Raw genomic sequence first — 16,035 nt, 5'->3', positions numbered from 1 at the left:
GACAGGGGTCTCCAAATTTGGCAACTTTAAGACTTGTGGACTTAAATAGTAATAGTAATGCAGACTTAGTAAATAGTTTGACAGTGTTGAGGGAATTATTTGTTTAGCAGAGTGATGGCGTTTGGGAAAAAACTGTCCTTGTGTCTAGTTGTTCTGGTGTGCAGTGCTCTATAGCAGTGATCCCCAACCTTTTTTTATGCAGCGGCCCGGTACCGGCATCAACTGGCCGCCCGACCGGTGCCGGCATCAGCTGGGCACCGCGGCCCGGTACCGGCATCAGCTGGGCGCCGCCATCTTTTGATGAAAAAGTGCTTCGGTGACCTCACGGAGCTGCTTTTCATCAAGATAAGATGGCGCGCGCGCTTTCGTTGAGCTTTCCGGGTAGAAATGGCTTTCTACCGGAAAGCTCACGAGCTTTGCTAAGCGCCCATCTTTTTGATGAAAGCGTGCTTCTGGTGAGCTTTCTACCGGAAAAGCTCACTGGAAGCGCTTTCATCAAAAAGATAACTTGCGCAAACAAACCAGCAGTCGGTAGGACTTGTTCCATGGACCGGTGGTTGGGGACCTAACTCTCTATAGCATCGTTTTGAGGGTAGGAGTTGAAACAGTTTATGTCCAGGATGTGAAGATGTGAGTAATAGTGTGTTAATTCTGCAAAGCAGATGCAACAGTGAGATTCCCTGACAACTTGTGAGTTCTGATTGGTTCAAGATTACTAAAAAAAAATCTATGTAAAAATAAGGCACAGGGAAATGGGATGAATATGATGACACTTCTTGTGACTAAAGCCAACAGCTAGAAAGGTTCTCTCTATCCGTATAATGATGACCATACATTCCTGAAAATAAATGCAACTGCTTTAATGAAAAAAAAAAAAAGACTTGTGGACTTCAACTCCCAGAATTCTTGAAGTGTACAAGTCTTAAAATTGTCAAGTTTGGGGAGTCCTGGTTTAGGAAAAGAATCCAGAACACTGCAATTGTGAGACATAAAACGGTATTCATTTCAGCTCTGCTCAGTTTTACATTTCATTCTCCACCCTGGTCTCCTAAGAAAACACATTGGAAAAATTGGACTGAATCTGGCTTCCTCATTGACTCTGCCTGTCAGAAGATCGCGAAACGGCACAGGGCCATCGTCATAACTATGAGTCAATTGTCAAGCATCTGCATTTTGATCATGAGACCCTGGGAATGCCACATTGGTTGTAAGAAGTATGAAAAACAGTCATAAGTCCCTTTGTTCAGTGCCGCCGTAACTTTGAACAGTCACTTAAATGAACGTTGTAAGTCAGATAACAGATAATCAGAGTTAGAAGGGACCTTGTAGGTCATCTAGTCCAACCCCCTGCCCAAGCAGGGGACCCTACACCATTTCTAACAGATGGGTGTCAAGGACTACCTGCCTTCAGTCTTCTGATTTTTTTCCCTTTTCACACAATGTCAATGGTTCCTGTGAACACGGAATTACAAACATTCTTTCACCCCAAAATATAAAAAAGAAGGCATTTCAGGAAATGGATGTTAATATGACCAGAAAGGGACATTACAATATATGCAAATTAATACATGTGAGTAAAGATAACAGCCAGTTTGCACATCTACTAAGTGTTTTCTAAGTCCCACAGGTAATCCTTGACTTACAACAGTTCATTTAGTGACTGTCCAAAGTTACAATGGCACTGAAAAAAGTGACTTACGGCCGTTTTTCACAGTTAAGACCTTTGTAGCATCCCCATGACCACTTGATCAAAATTCAGATGTTTGGCAACTGACTCATATTTGTGAGGGTTGCAGTCTCCTGGGGTCATGTGATCACCTTTTGCGACCTTCTGACAATTGGGGAAGCCAGATTCACTTAACAACCAGGTTACTAATCTTATCAACTGCAGTGATTCCCTTAACAACTGTGGCAAGACAGGTCGTAAAAGGGGGCAAAACTCCCTTGACAAATGTCTCGCTCAACAGCAGAAATTTTGAGCTCAATTGCAGTTGTAAGTGTAACCTGTAATAAGTTGTCAAAACTAGACTGTGTTGTTTCTCTGTATCATATATGTCAGTATGTACATAATTTTGAATTTATTTATTTATTCTGTCATGATTGTGTAGTGTATATTGGAGGTGGTGATCCTTTGAGAGCTGTATGCAACGAAATTTCATTTTAATCCCTGCCGATTAGTGTACATTCAAATGACAATAAAGTTATTCTATTCTATATTCTATTCTACTCTATTCTTTATCCCCGTGTTGGTGAAACTATGATACGCGTGCCAGAAGTGGCATGCTGAGCCACTTCTACCAGCATGTGAGAGCTCACCCGGAAGAGCCCTACCGCGCATTGCTAGCACGCTGCCACCACCCAACAGCTGATTGTTGGGTATCTGGCGTGCATGCGCAGGAGTCGCAGGAAACACATGTGCATGCGCAGAGGCACGCGCACGCAATTATTGGCATGGGAGCCAAAAAAGGTTAGCCACCACTGCTCTATCCTATTCATTTCCTATTCTATTCTATTCTATTCTATTCTATTCTATTCTATTCTATTCTATTCTATTCTATTCTATTCTATTCTATTCTATTCTATTCTATTCTGTTGCATGTTAGAAATTCCATTATGAGGACTTCATATGCCTCAAGTCATTTGCCCCAAAGACTGGGAACCACTGTGCTGTAGATGCTTAGGATTAATATATTCTAGGAAGTTATTATATTTGAGGGAAGGAAACAAGATATTGATTGAGGAGTTTAAAAAAAGGGTAGAGTTTCAGGGATCAGATTGATGAGTAATACCTCCAGTTTGCTTCAACAGAAGACTCAGTTTCATTTATGCTGCAAGTTACAGTAAACAATGTTTTAGTAGCTGTCGAGAAAAAGACAATACCACCGAACTGATGAAGTTTCAAATATGGAAGGAGGGATGGTCAACACCCCTAAGCAGAATCTTAATTGTGAAGCATAAGAAGAAAACCAAGCATATTGGTACAGATGACTGAATATCATGCTATTAGACCTTGCAAATCCCCCATTTTATGGTCCTCCTCAACCCTTAGTTTAGAGGACAATCTGTAATGCAAATCTGCATTCCTCCATCCCTGCATCCATCCCTCCCTCCCTCCCTCCCTCCCTCCCTCTATCCCTCCCTCCCTCCATCCATCCATTTAATTTCTATGTCTGTTCAATTCAGCCAAATGACTTTGGGTAAGCTCATACATCTAAAAGTATAGAACAATTAAACAATTAAAGAAACATTAAAACAATAAAAACATTCACAAAATAAATAGGTATAACCAGCAGCTGTGTTGATTAATCAGTTACTATTAAAGCCAAGTCATGGGACCCTTCACACATTCCGAGCCCCAAGCCCGAGTACATAGCTAGGTTCTTAAAGCTTTGCAAAAAGCCAGCAGCTTCACAGGAAATAGGGAGCGGAGGGGAGAGTAGAGAGGGGAAGGGAGGGGAAGAGTCAAGTTTTTAGTATCCAAGAGTTACCAGCAGAGGAGAGGAGAGGAAGGGAGAGGAGAGGAAGAGTAGAGTAGAATAGAGTAGAGTAGAGTACAGAAGAGAAGAGAGAGAAGAGAAGAGAAGAGAAGAGAAGAGAAGAGAAGAGAAGAGAAGAGAAGAGAAGAGAAGAGAAGAGAAGAGAAACCTCATTTTTTTTCTAGTACTGATGAGGTTACTTAGTTGGGTAATGAAACGTCTGCAAGAAAACCGCCAAGCTCAGAGAGCACTAAGGACTCCACAATTCAACCTTGAGCTATAAATATTCTCCTTTATCAAAAATGACTTTCCTTGATGTCTTCCCAACAGAGATACTTAATACGACCAATCAGAAATTTTAATGGTTCTGTCCTGTATTTATTTTTAATGGGTTTGTGTGTCAATGGAAAAACAGTCCTAAGGAAAGCTACCAGCATAAATCATGCTATCTAAATCCCCTAATAATTTAGACTGATAGAGTTGTACCTTTCATGACAGACTATGGATTGATCTTTCTTCCAGCACTAAATTTCATTATTAAAACAGGTCATATTAATCAAGTTCCCTGACCGGTTTATTGATCACAACAATTATCCCTCATGTCATTCATTGCTTGAGCCGTTCATGACTTGCTAGATTTATAATAGCTCCTCTACCCAGATTCACTCCTCTCTATCTCTCTCAGGATTCCAGCAGTTACTCCAATTAAATCATGAGTCTCGAGCCAAACTTCCAAAACTACCAAGGATTTATTGGGAGTTAACACGTCAGCATGACCTGGGTGTAGCCGACTCTGAGACACGTAATTCACTGTCACCCTTGACCCTGGTTTCCCTCCCACCCCTCTGGATGTATCATAATTCATATTCTCCAAGGAGACACATCCATAGCCAAGAGTCATCAATCATGTCCTCCAATTAGATTTTTGTGCAGCAAAAACTTCAGTCACCTAGTTACAATCTCTGAAAAAACTATGAATGGAATGTACTTTCGATTTCCAAGCTGCCACACTGCTCTTTCAAACCCCCTTTCCCCCGCCCTCCCTTTCTGTTGGCAACTATAAAACGGCCAGAGAAATGTTTTATGAGTTGACTCTCTCTAGGTAACCCTGGTTCGAGTTAAAGAACTTGAAAACATACCGGTTCCAATGAACCTTCCCTTCCAAGGTTTGCATCTCACCCAGGATAGCAAGAAGGAGAGAAGATTTGCCACAGCCAACTTGTCCTACGATCATGGTCATCTGGCCTACAAATTAATACATCAGAATTGAACCCTTTAATGTATTCCTCCCTTAGAGTATTCAGTTAATGATTATTCCAACTGCTTCTTGCATACATGCATAAACACTCCTATATTTCAGCAATAAATGCCATTTGCCTTCTAAGCTTCTGTTCTGATTCTTGTTTATTTGGGTTGGTGTACATTTTGCAATAAAAATTGGGGGTGGGGGGTGAAGTAAAAGATTTGGATAAAAAGAATGGACACAAATCTTTCAATGGAAGAACTGCTCAGATAGAAATGAATGTGATTATAGGCACACTAGCTTGATAGCCATGCTTCGCTATGAAACTATGTGGTCAGGCTTAGTTTTTGGGGAGGCAAATAAGGGGGGGATTCTCCCTCTGCCTACCAGCATCCATCAATATTCATCTGGCTAACGTCCTGTCAGTGTGTGAGAGAGTTGAGGGCTGTTTGGAAACTGAAGCAATATTTGTTGTGTGAGCAAGAAGGAGACAGCAAGGAGCCTGGGTGTGGCTTAGATAAACTGTTCTGTACTAAAGCTGCTTGGTGCTCTGAAACTGAAACTGAAACTGAAAGTTAAACTCCTCTCTGCTTGTGTTTTGCACTTGGAACAGATTTCTTTTCAGGTGGGGAGGGAGAGTAGAAGTCTTTAGCATCAGAGTGTGTTAATAATAATGTAGGAAATCTGATGGTCATTTCGAAAAATCCTTTTTTTAAAAAAAAATTATTCTTTAAAATTAAAAAAAATACAAAAATCTCATTTCCATTAACAGTTATTGTGTCATTGTATATACGTTTCTTATTTTGTAACTATACATTATTTTTATTCTTATCCTTCACCCATTCGTACCACCTCTCCCGTGTCGCATAGTATTCTCGATCCTCTTTGCCTTTCAGTTCCATTGTGAATTTATCTAGTTCAGCACAGTCCATTATTTTTTGAATCAAAACTTCATTTGGTGGTATTTTATCACTCTTCTAATTTTGTGCTAACGTGATTCTTGCTGTAGTTAAGATGTGTACAATAAGGTATCTTTTATCTTTACTCAAATTCCCTTTGATCATACCTAATAAAAATGTTTCAGGTTCCAGATTCAATTTATATTTTGTAATCTCAAAAAGCCATCTCTGTATTTTCTTCCAGTATTTTTTGACCTCCATACATTGCCACCACATATGGAAAAACGTTCCTTTCTTTTGTTTGCACTTCCAGAATTCTGGTTTCAAGGTTGGATACATTTTCACCAGATGAGGCGCCAAGTTGCACATCTACAAAACTTAAGCGCGCAGCACCCCAGCCCCACCCAGCCGGCCACCCACAGGCGCGGGCCACCCGGCCAACTTTCTTAATGTTGGCACCCCCGCCCCTCTTTGCGGGTCACTCGCCCTATTGGGAACCGGGGGGACGTGCTTAAGCGTCCATGTTTGAAAAAGCACGCAAAGGGGCTTTTTACCAAAGGCCACAGGGGCCCCATTGCCACCTACCCGAGCGGAAACCTTGGGGCCGCGTCGGCCCCACCACAACAGCTGGAGGGGTCTTGCCAGGCCCAGGCCGCCATTTGGGCCCGTTACCAACGAGCCGCCCACCTCCCTTTACCAGGTCTACTACTGTTGCACCACCTAATTTTAGAGGCCCCCAGCCCACACCAAGCGCCCGCCTGCCTCCCCCTTCTTTGCACGATTTAAAAGCACTGATGGCGATAAAAAGCGAGGCGCACCCTGCACACCTTCATAATCTTAAAGCCCCATTTTACTTGTTTGGCCTCACCCCTTGCAAGGCCTGCCGCCCGCGCTCCGGAGCCCCCACATTCAAATACACCGCCACCGGGGACCAAGAAGCTTGTCGACTTGTTGCCATTCAGGGATGGTCTTTTTTGTTTGGACCTTTAAGCCGCGGGCGCACCAGCACCCCCGCCACCCTACTGCTCCCCCCTTGCACCTTTACCGCCACGGCCTTTCACCAGGCCCTATCTTTCGCCACCACCTTTTTCTTCCCCCCTGGTTTATTTGCATCTTTTTTTATCTGATTTAACAATTACGTAAAATCCTTTAGGAACCTAGCCGAGAAGCATGGAGCGAAGCGGGTGAGATTTTAGCCATACAGTAGAGATTTTAAGCAGAAACCTAGCATCTATTTTGAAGTAAAGACCGTCGGAAACTGAACATATACTATACCTTAAGAAACTTTTTATAAATGTATATATTTACCAGATTTATATCTACCAGATTTATATCTGCTGCTGCTCATATCGCTATCTGTGTGACTCTGGATCATTTGTAAACTATTTTATAGTCAATCTATGCATGTTCCTTTTACATGCCTCTAACTATCTAGAGCAGGGGTGTCAAACTCAAGGCCCATGGGATGGATCTGACCCTGGGGTTGTTAGATCTGGCCTGTGGGCCCACTCTGGAAACAGAGAAGGATCGGCCCGCGGCGCCTCTGCCAGCAGAAATGGAGCTTGGGAGGGTGGTGTGTGGCCACTGGGGCTCTGTTTTCACTGGCAGAGGCTGTGGACGTCAAGCTGGCCACACCCACTTGCCCCCCCCACCCCCGAGATCAAACACAACCCTGATGCGTCCCTCAATGAAATCGAGTTTCACACCCCTAATCTAGAGGAAGTTGAAAAGGTGCTGAACAAAATGGTGTTGAATATGCAAGATTAATTTACCTGTTGGGATTTTGATATCAATATCGGATAATGTGGCCAGGCCACTTCCCCAGGAAAAGTATCCGTTGGTTATCTGCAACGCATAACATCATACCTTAGAAATTGCAAACCAATGCATGTAACAATTATGCTGAAGTTAATCGGCACGCACGTCTGTAACTCTTAGATCAGGTTAAGATAACAAAGCTTTTTTTCAAAAGGATGTTTTGAAATGCCACAAGAGTAAAAGATACCAAGGTGTGAGAAGTGTTAGATCAAAGCATCCATTTTTGTGACTCAAACCTCATGTTGAAAGGAATACCTTTTGTTATATTCTGGGCATGGGTGCAAGTAACTGAGACGAGTCAGTGACTTAGTGAACTTCAACTCTTTATTAAGGATCAGAAACAGAGAGCAAAAAACCTTGGGCAGCAGTAGCCCTTTTATAGAGCTAGCTACTGACCTGTTAACCAATGACCTGTGTCCACATGCTTAACTTTTGCCCAATGAAAGATGTTAAACTAATAGCCAATCAGGTTGCTCCGTGAGGACCAATCCCAGTTCGCTATCCAAGGGCCAATCCAAAGTGCAGGTTTTCAAGCCTGCTTAACATGAGGTTAATAAGTTTTATTAAATGGTTTTTGTTAGTTCATAACACCTTTAGGGTAGGGAGGTGCCAGGTACTGATTTAACTGTTGAACTATCCTGGAATGTTTGAACTGTTGACCCACCTTGGAATGTCTCTGAAGTACCAGGTACCGATTGAACTGTTGAACTATCATGCACTTCGCGCATGATATGTTGGTGTATGCCCTCGTGTAAGGGAAGTGCTGGCTGCGTGCTATGCACCATATAAGGTAATGAATTGTAACCTGTATTCTGAAAGGTAGATTGTAAACCAAGCCATTTGCATAATGGGGCGGTAGTTTAGGGTATAAGAATAGAGCAAATGCTATGCTCTGGGTTCCTCCCAGCTGCCAAGGGTGGAACCCACCTCTGCAGATGTGTACTCAATAAAGCCTTTTTCCTTGGATCAACTTCGAATCCTGGTGGTCTTTTGAGCCACCACCTCACAAAGGGAATTTTAAAAAATGGGTGCGCTACATAATAAACATGGTTTTCAAAACTTTCCAATATTTAGAATACCATTTTAAGTACAAAACAATTCCTTTCAATGAAGATGAGTACAAGCAATAAATGAAAAAAAAAAAAACCACCTTTAAGCAAGGGTGGGATTCAAAAATCCCAGCAACCAGTTCGCTGCCGGGTTGCTGGGTGGGCATGGCCTGCCATAAATTCCGGGAAGGTCATTTCTTGCCTACCCCAAGGCCCGGACGCTTCTCTCGGGCCTCTGGGAGGATGAAAATGGGGAAGCCCATTTCCGGACTTCTGGAAGAGCCATTTTCCGCCCTCCCAGAGACTCCATGCGGACCTTGCCCTTACCTGCATCCAAAATGGGTCGCATGGAGGCTCCTGGGAGGGGTGGGTGGGGCAGCCGGTCGGTTCAACAGATGTAAATTTAACATCTGGTTCACCCGAACTGGTCCGAACCAGCCGAATCCCACCCCTGCCTTTAAGTAAAAATCTGGCTGTTGCTTTGCTTCCGGGTGCAATTTAAGGTGATGGTGATCACTTTTAAAGCCCTTAATTCATGGCGTGGATCCTTTAGGGACAATTTCATCCCATCGGGATGTGCTGGCAGAGAAGGCATGCTGTGGGGCCCATTGGCCAGAGTAACCCAGCAGGTGGGGTCCAGAAGGGCCTTCTCTGCCGTTGTACCTGCCCTCTGCAACATTTTGCTCCACGGAGTAAAGTCAGCTCCAACTCTCCTGACTTTCCCTAAGAGCCTAAAGACCAAAGGTTCTGCCAGCTGGTTTGGGGTTCCAAAGGACGGGCTTCACGTTGCAAGGGACTGATAGATTAACATCAAATCCCGCCTTCCCCCTGCTCATCCTATTTGCAAATTGACTTTACCTTTCAGCTATTGTATCTTGTACTTTTATACTTTTGTAGTACTTTATTTATATAGTTTTGTGTTTTTATTATTAAAAGCGGCCAGAGTTACCTTGCAGCAACAGCCAATACATTGGATGGATGGATGCAGAGGTGGTATTCAGCCGCTTCTGACCAGTTCTGGAGAACCGGTAGTGGAAAATTTGAGTAGTTCAGAGAACCAGCAAACCCCACCTCTGACTGGCCCTGCCCCCATCTATTCTCTGCCTCCCATTGAGTCCCAGCTGATTGGCTGGGTCTTCTTTGGTTGCCCTGCACAGGAGAACGGAGCTGGAAAGCAGGTTAGTGGGATGGGGAGGAAATGGAGATTTTGCAGCAACCTTCCCCCAGGAGTGGGGAGGGAATGGAGATTTTACAGGATCCTCCCCCTGCCACGCCCACCAAGCCACACCACGCCCACCAAGCCATGCCCACAGAACCAGTAGTAAAAAAAATTGAATCCCACCACTGGATGGATAGAGAGAGGGATGGAGGGATGTAGGGAGGGATCAATTAATAAATAAAATCTTCCATACCAGAGATTCATCTTAAGTGAAGGCAAAGATATTAAACATCCCCGTGTTGTGGAACTAGTATTTAAAGAAAAGGACACTTCCTTCCAGATCAGGATGGAGATTAACTACTACAGAAGGTCCATCTCATCTGGATTATCAGCAAAAACACTTAAGGTTTGAGGAGAAACTATTGGATTGATCTCTCTACTTTAAAACACAAGGCACCTTGATAGCACATTCATCCATGGTTAGGTGTTGAGTGGATATCCTTTGTGGTTGATCATAGCCATCCAGCTGGTGTCTCAAGGGCTGTTTCCGATTTATGGCTTTGGGATGCTTCAGACATGGACAAAAAAGAGAAGAAGAAGTTTTTAATCTCCACCTGATTAGTGAAGAAGATAACAGCATCAAAACAACAACCTCCGAAAGGGTGTTTTACAGCCTATAAAGCACTTCAAGATGTCATAAAATGTCATGCTCTCCCTCCTGGCTACTACATGATCGCCATCTGGATGCTAGGTACCAGCTTCGAATTCGTGAGTGGTTGTCAAGTCCCCTGTGATCATGTGATTGCTATTTGCAAGCTCTTCTGCCAGCTTCTCCAGAAAGTCAATGGGGAAGATGACAGAGAAGATTGCAAGCTGCTGTGCTGCCCACCAAGAGGATTCTGAAAGAGCTTCCTAGCGAGGGAACCTGACATCCATCCTCCTGTGGGGGGCAGAAAAGTAGCTTAGATCCTGATGATTTGTGTGATGTTGCTGCACCCCTGCCGAAGGCTTTCTTTTAGTTTGGTTCAGTTTATTGTCATTGCACCTCGTACCACAAAATTAAATGCCATCTTCAGTGTACATTATGACTATAAAAATAAAACACAAACACACATCCTTCACATTCTATACATTGAATTGAAAACCCCTGATATTGCATTACTATTGCACTATACAGTAGAATTCAATAGAGTTACTGCCCTGGAACATAAGCTGTTTTTCAGCCTGTTTGTCCTTGTTTTTATTATCCTGTACCGTCTGCCAGATAGTAATAATTCAAAAAAAGGGTGCCCGGGATGAGATGGATCTTTGAGAATGTTTTGAACTTTCTTAAGGCAGCAGGAGCTCTAAAGCTCTTCTGAAGAGGAGAGAGGGCAACCAATGATCCTCTGGGCAATGACGTTGACCCTCTGGAGTGCTTTCCTATCTGCCACTGTGCAATTGGCAAACCATACAGAGGTGCAGCAAGTTAAGATACTCTCTATGGTGCAGCGGTAGAAGGTCACCAGCAGTTTTTCATTCTGTTGTTGTTTCCTGAGAAGTCTCTGGTAGTTGCCTTGCCAAAGGCATTTCCTTCTACACATGAAGGAGAGGGAATATCTTTTGGCAGCCAACTCTTTCAGTCAGCCCCGAGAGACAAGAGGAAGTCAACTCTAAGCATTGACCAGAGAGGCAGCACAATAAGTTAAGCAGCACGGGGGTATCTCATGAAGATCAGGGAGGCCCTGAGAGGCCAGTGTTGAATTTTGGTGGAATTTTCAGCTCAGGTAAAGATTCCCAGGTTCCTACCCCCTACCAGCACCCCATGTTCATTACCTGGAACTCTGTCCATTGTTTTGGTCTTTTAATGACCCTGTAATCCCTTCTGGGGTGGAGTCTGGGCAACTGAATGGAGATGAGTGTTTACTGGCCGGATGTTCTTCCTGTCACCAATACGGAGTTTTGTGCAGCAGATATATTCTCATTATGCCCAGAGAGAGAAATATCTGCCCCTATCTAGGATCGAACTCACAGCCTCCTGATTGTGAGGCCAAAGCTCCACCTCTAGGTCACCGCGCCACTCACTCTGCCCATTTAATGACTTGTGCAATCACTTAATGACCATAACCAGAAGTGCCAGGATTGCAGTTGTTGAACGAAGCAGTCATGGGGCATCTCACTTAACATTTGCTTCACTCAGCAACCAAGATTCCAGGCTCAGTTATGGTGGTCAGTGGAGGACTACCTATCTAGTTTCCTTTACCAATATTCTTTCCTGGAATGGATCAGATCTTGTTTCATGTTCCTTATATGTTCTTTTAAACCAAGATACTTAGTGGTCTATTTTCACCACTCACTGCTGGTCCAAAATCCAGATGAAAAAAAGAGAAAGACGGATTAGTCAGCTAGCAATCCGTCTTATCAAACATTTTCACCTTGAAATTGCAAAAGAAATCAAATATTTAATTTTACATATAATAACCGCAGCAAGGATAGCATTAGCTCAATGTTGGAAGGGAGATCAGATGCTAACAGATAATTTGATAATCCAGAAGATCTACGACTGCGCGGAAATGGATAAACTCACCCAAAAGTTAAAAGATAAAGAAGACTCAAAATATTTTACAGTTTGGGAAAACTGGTATAATTGGATAAAGGATAGAAACCTGTGAGTAAACAGATAGGCAAGGGAAAATATGAAGAGGTCATGATAGGAGTTTATACCAGATATAGGAATTAAGTATTGGAAAACTGTTTGATAAAAACACACCGTCTAAGCAATTAGAAATGTTTATGTTTTTACGTTTATTGGTTATGTATAACTTTTTGGTTTCGTATTTTACGAATTGTTTTGTATTATGTATATATATTTTTAATGTTTAATAAAGTTTATTTTTTAAATTTAAAAAAAAAAACATTTTCACCTCTACTGGAATAAAAGATATGGTTCAATGAGACCTGATAGAAATCACCATGTTTCTCAATCTTGGCAGCATTAAGATATGTGGACTTCAACTCCCAAAATTCCTTAGACAATATGCTGACTGTGGAATTCTGGGAGCAGAAGTCCATACTTCTTAAAGTTGCTGAAGTTACAAAACAGTGCCATAGAGCAATCATTGCTGGAGTGTTATTTATTTATATTGTATTGTAGCTTTTAATCTTGCTATTTGACATGAGCTTTCCAGAATCATTAAAATTGTGTAGTCCCTGAACTTAAAACTAAATCAATCAATTAATCTGAAGACAGCCCAGTCTCCTATATTTATATTACTTCGCAATTCATTATCGAAATTAATAACCAGTTCCTAGTTATTAAAAAGTAGCAATATATATATATTTACTGCTAAGAACCTCATCCATTTCAGTGAGATCATTCCATAGTCTCCAAAGAGCTCTTATAAAAAAATAGTATGGGGAACTGGTTACCAGTAAACTTAAACCAGTAATATATTTTGAAGCTTAAAATAAAAGAATTAAGAAAAAGAATCCCTTACTAGTCCTGTGTGCTTCTTACACGATTCGTATGCCAATGGGCTCTCTCCATTTCTCCAACTATCATCTCCAATCTCATCACTTAGGAGAAATTCATTTAATTTCTGCACACTAGAAAACAGGGAAAAAAAAAACAGTGATAACACACAAAATTGTTAAGATACTTTTAAAGTGTTGTGGGTGTTCCATCACTGGAGGTTTTTAAGAAGAGATTAGACAACCATTTGTCCAGAATGGTGTAGGGCAGTGATGACGAACCTTTTTCTTGTGGTGTGCCAAAAGTGTGTGCATGTGTGATAGTGTGTGTGTGTGTGTGTGTGTGTGTGTCGGCACCCACAATGCAATGCGCCCCCCCATGAATGTGCGTGCAACACTCCCCTGCCCCCTTACCTGCACTGCGCATGTGCGCACCTCCTAGCTGATTTTTGACCTGTTTGAGGCCTTTTTCGACCTCCCAGAGGCTCGAGGGAGGTCTCTGCAGCCTTGGGAGGCCGAAAAACGGGCCTTCCGGGAATACCAGAAGTGCCTGTTTTCAGCCTCTGGAGGATCTCTACAGCCTGGGTGAGGCCGTTTTCACTCTCCCGGAGGCTCGAGGGAAGCCTTTGGAGCCTTTGGAGGCCAAAAAATGGGCCTGTTTCGGCACTTCCAGTATTTCCGGAAGGCTCATTTTTCAGCCTCCTGTAAAGGCCTCAAATGGGCTGAAAATCAGCTGGGAGGCACACGCATGTGCAGTGCAGATAAGTTTGGCTGGGGCTCGTGTGCCCACACAAATGGCTCTGAGTGCCACCTGTGGCACACGTGCCATACGTACGCCATCACGGGTGCTTGAGCAGGGGGTGGACTAGAAGACCTTCAAGGTCCCTTCCAATTCTGTTATTCTGTCAGTCGGTATTGGTCATAATAAAAATACCAGTCTTCCTCACATTTCCACTCTTACTGAGAGAGACTTTTTAAATTAATTTTTCCCAATATGGGTTTGTAAATATAATCTTGGCGGCCCTTGATATTATGCCAATATTATCTGATATATTGATAATTATAAGCTTCCCAACTGTTTAATCGCCAATGATCCAAAATGTATAAAAGTTTGAAAACAAATGAAGACAAATCTAATGATGCGAAATCAAATTCCGGTCATTCACCGGCACCAGATATCTACTCTTTCGAGCTTGAAAACAATTTATAGAAAACCAAGCATTTTAAAAAAAGAAGTGATAGTAACAAACACAGAATTTCAGGAATGCAAAAAAAAAAAAAAAAAGGAATTTGCATTGCTCTTGTGGATTCAGAAATCGCTCTGACCTTGGGCTTTTTGGAAAAACAGGTATTTTATGCTGTCCTAAAGGGCAGCCATTTGAAGAAAATTCTTTAGTAGTAAACTAGAAAAGTAAGGCAACTTCACCAAATGAAATGGAACAGTTTGGTAGGAAGGTCTATAGAGAATCTCAATCATCCAGGTCATAATTGTCCCGGAGGTGCTATTCCAAAAGGCAATTGGACTTCCTTGGATTTTTTTCCCTTGAAAATATTTCGCTTCTCATCCAAAAACCTTCTTCAGTTCTCTCTGAGGAACTTCTTCTCTGAAGAACTGAAGAAGCTTCTTGGATGAGAAGCGAAACATTTTCCAGGGGGAAAAAAACCAAGAAAGTCCTGTTGCCTTTTGGAAAAATACCTTTGGGACAGTTTGGTGAGAACATACATAGATTTAATTACTCTTGGTACAGCGCACTTCATTCTATAAACTAAGTTGATGGATGATAACTCGGTTAAAGTAGAAGGAAATGAAGCGCCAAGCATTATTTATCCTCCTGCAATGATTTTGGCTATTAAGGGCAAAAGAGAGAAAATTAATCTTTGAAAAAGTTGTGTTTTGTCTTGGCAAACACCGAACCTCTTCATCTAAATTACCCACAATGCAATGGACCTGCTGGTTTTGGAATTACAGGATGCTAAATATAGCGCGCACACAGTGAGGAATCTTGATTCTTTATACAACATTAAGATTTATTTGGTTTTCTTTTCTTTTGGACTATTTGGAAGGAAGAAGACCAAATACCATGTTTAGAATTAAAAAGGAGTTTTGTCTAGGTTTCTTGTGGTGGCATTGGCACATTCCCACCCACCTGATTTTATGGGATTTGAAAAAAAAAAATAAGGCTTGGGTCTTCCATCGGTTTGTTATACTTTTTTTTTCCAGCTTCCATATTTTTTCCCAGAATGTTCTCTGATATAAAGCCGTTCAGAGACATTTCGGGTGAAGAACAAAAACCAAAATTAAACAAAAGAATGGAGCTGTATCTAAGTTCAAACCAGAAAAAAATAAATTAGCCAGTCTCTAACAACTTATATACAAATCATTTATTATGACATGTCAAAGCTTTCGTGCTCTATTTTGTTTGTTCCAGAGGTGGTATTCAGCAGGTTCTGACTGGTTCTGGAGAACTGGTAATGGAAATTTTGAGTAGTTCGGAGAACCAGCCAATCCCGCCTCTGACTGGCCCCGCACCCATCTATTCTCCGCCTCCCAAGTCCCAGCTGATCGGCTGGGTCTTCTTTGGTTGCCCTGCACAGGAGAAGGGAGCTGGAAAGCAGGTTAGTGGGGTATGGAGGGAATGGGAATTTTGCAGTATCCTTCCCCTGCCATGCCCACCAAGCCATGCCCGTAGAACCAGTAGTAAAAAAATTTGAATCCCACCACTGCCAAACCTCAGGAATTTGTTCATAATTGTTGAATTGATTTTTGTCTCAAGCTATCGGCTGCCATGGGGCATCCATGCTTGAGAGGAAGCTGAGCATTGGGGTGGGGTGGGGAAATGGTCCCAAGAAGAATTAATCATCTAAAATACTTCCAGTGATAAAGCACATTTGCTGAACAAATCAGGTTTGTTGGACAAGCCACAAATTTGGTCAGATTAAA

At 42.4% G+C, this 16,035-nt stretch overlaps 1 protein-coding gene across 5 annotated transcripts in view; it reads right to left on the bottom strand.

Annotated features, from left to right (window-relative positions):
- ABCC9 (ATP binding cassette subfamily C member 9) overlaps positions 1 to 16,035 on the bottom strand; it is a 128,322-nt gene that overhangs the window by 76,081 nt on the left and 36,206 nt on the right. For 3 of the 5 annotated variants that reach the window (XM_087968814.1, XM_087968815.1, XM_087968816.1), the window contains exons 14-17: positions 13,121 to 13,229; positions 10,102 to 10,212; positions 7,391 to 7,463; positions 4,616 to 4,721 (exon numbers count right to left, since the gene is read on the bottom strand). In XM_087968814.1, coding sequence (XP_087824940.1) covers positions 4,616 to 4,721; positions 7,391 to 7,463; positions 10,102 to 10,212; positions 13,121 to 13,229 — 399 coding nt within the window. Of the gene's footprint in view, positions 1 to 2,789; positions 2,829 to 4,615; positions 4,722 to 7,390; positions 7,464 to 10,101; positions 10,213 to 13,120; positions 13,230 to 16,035 lie in introns of all 5 variants that reach the window. The other 2 variants (XM_087968812.1, XM_087968813.1) reach the window with 1 other exon arrangement.

This window comes from Notechis scutatus, chromosome 6 (genome assembly GCF_049901735.1).
Source record: "Notechis scutatus isolate UNSWTSFEM ecotype Mainland chromosome 6, rNotScu1.2, whole genome shotgun sequence".
In the NCBI taxonomy this organism is placed as follows: domain Eukaryota; kingdom Metazoa; phylum Chordata; class Lepidosauria; order Squamata; family Elapidae; genus Notechis; species Notechis scutatus.
This window is presented reverse-complemented; position numbering and strand designations above follow the sequence as displayed.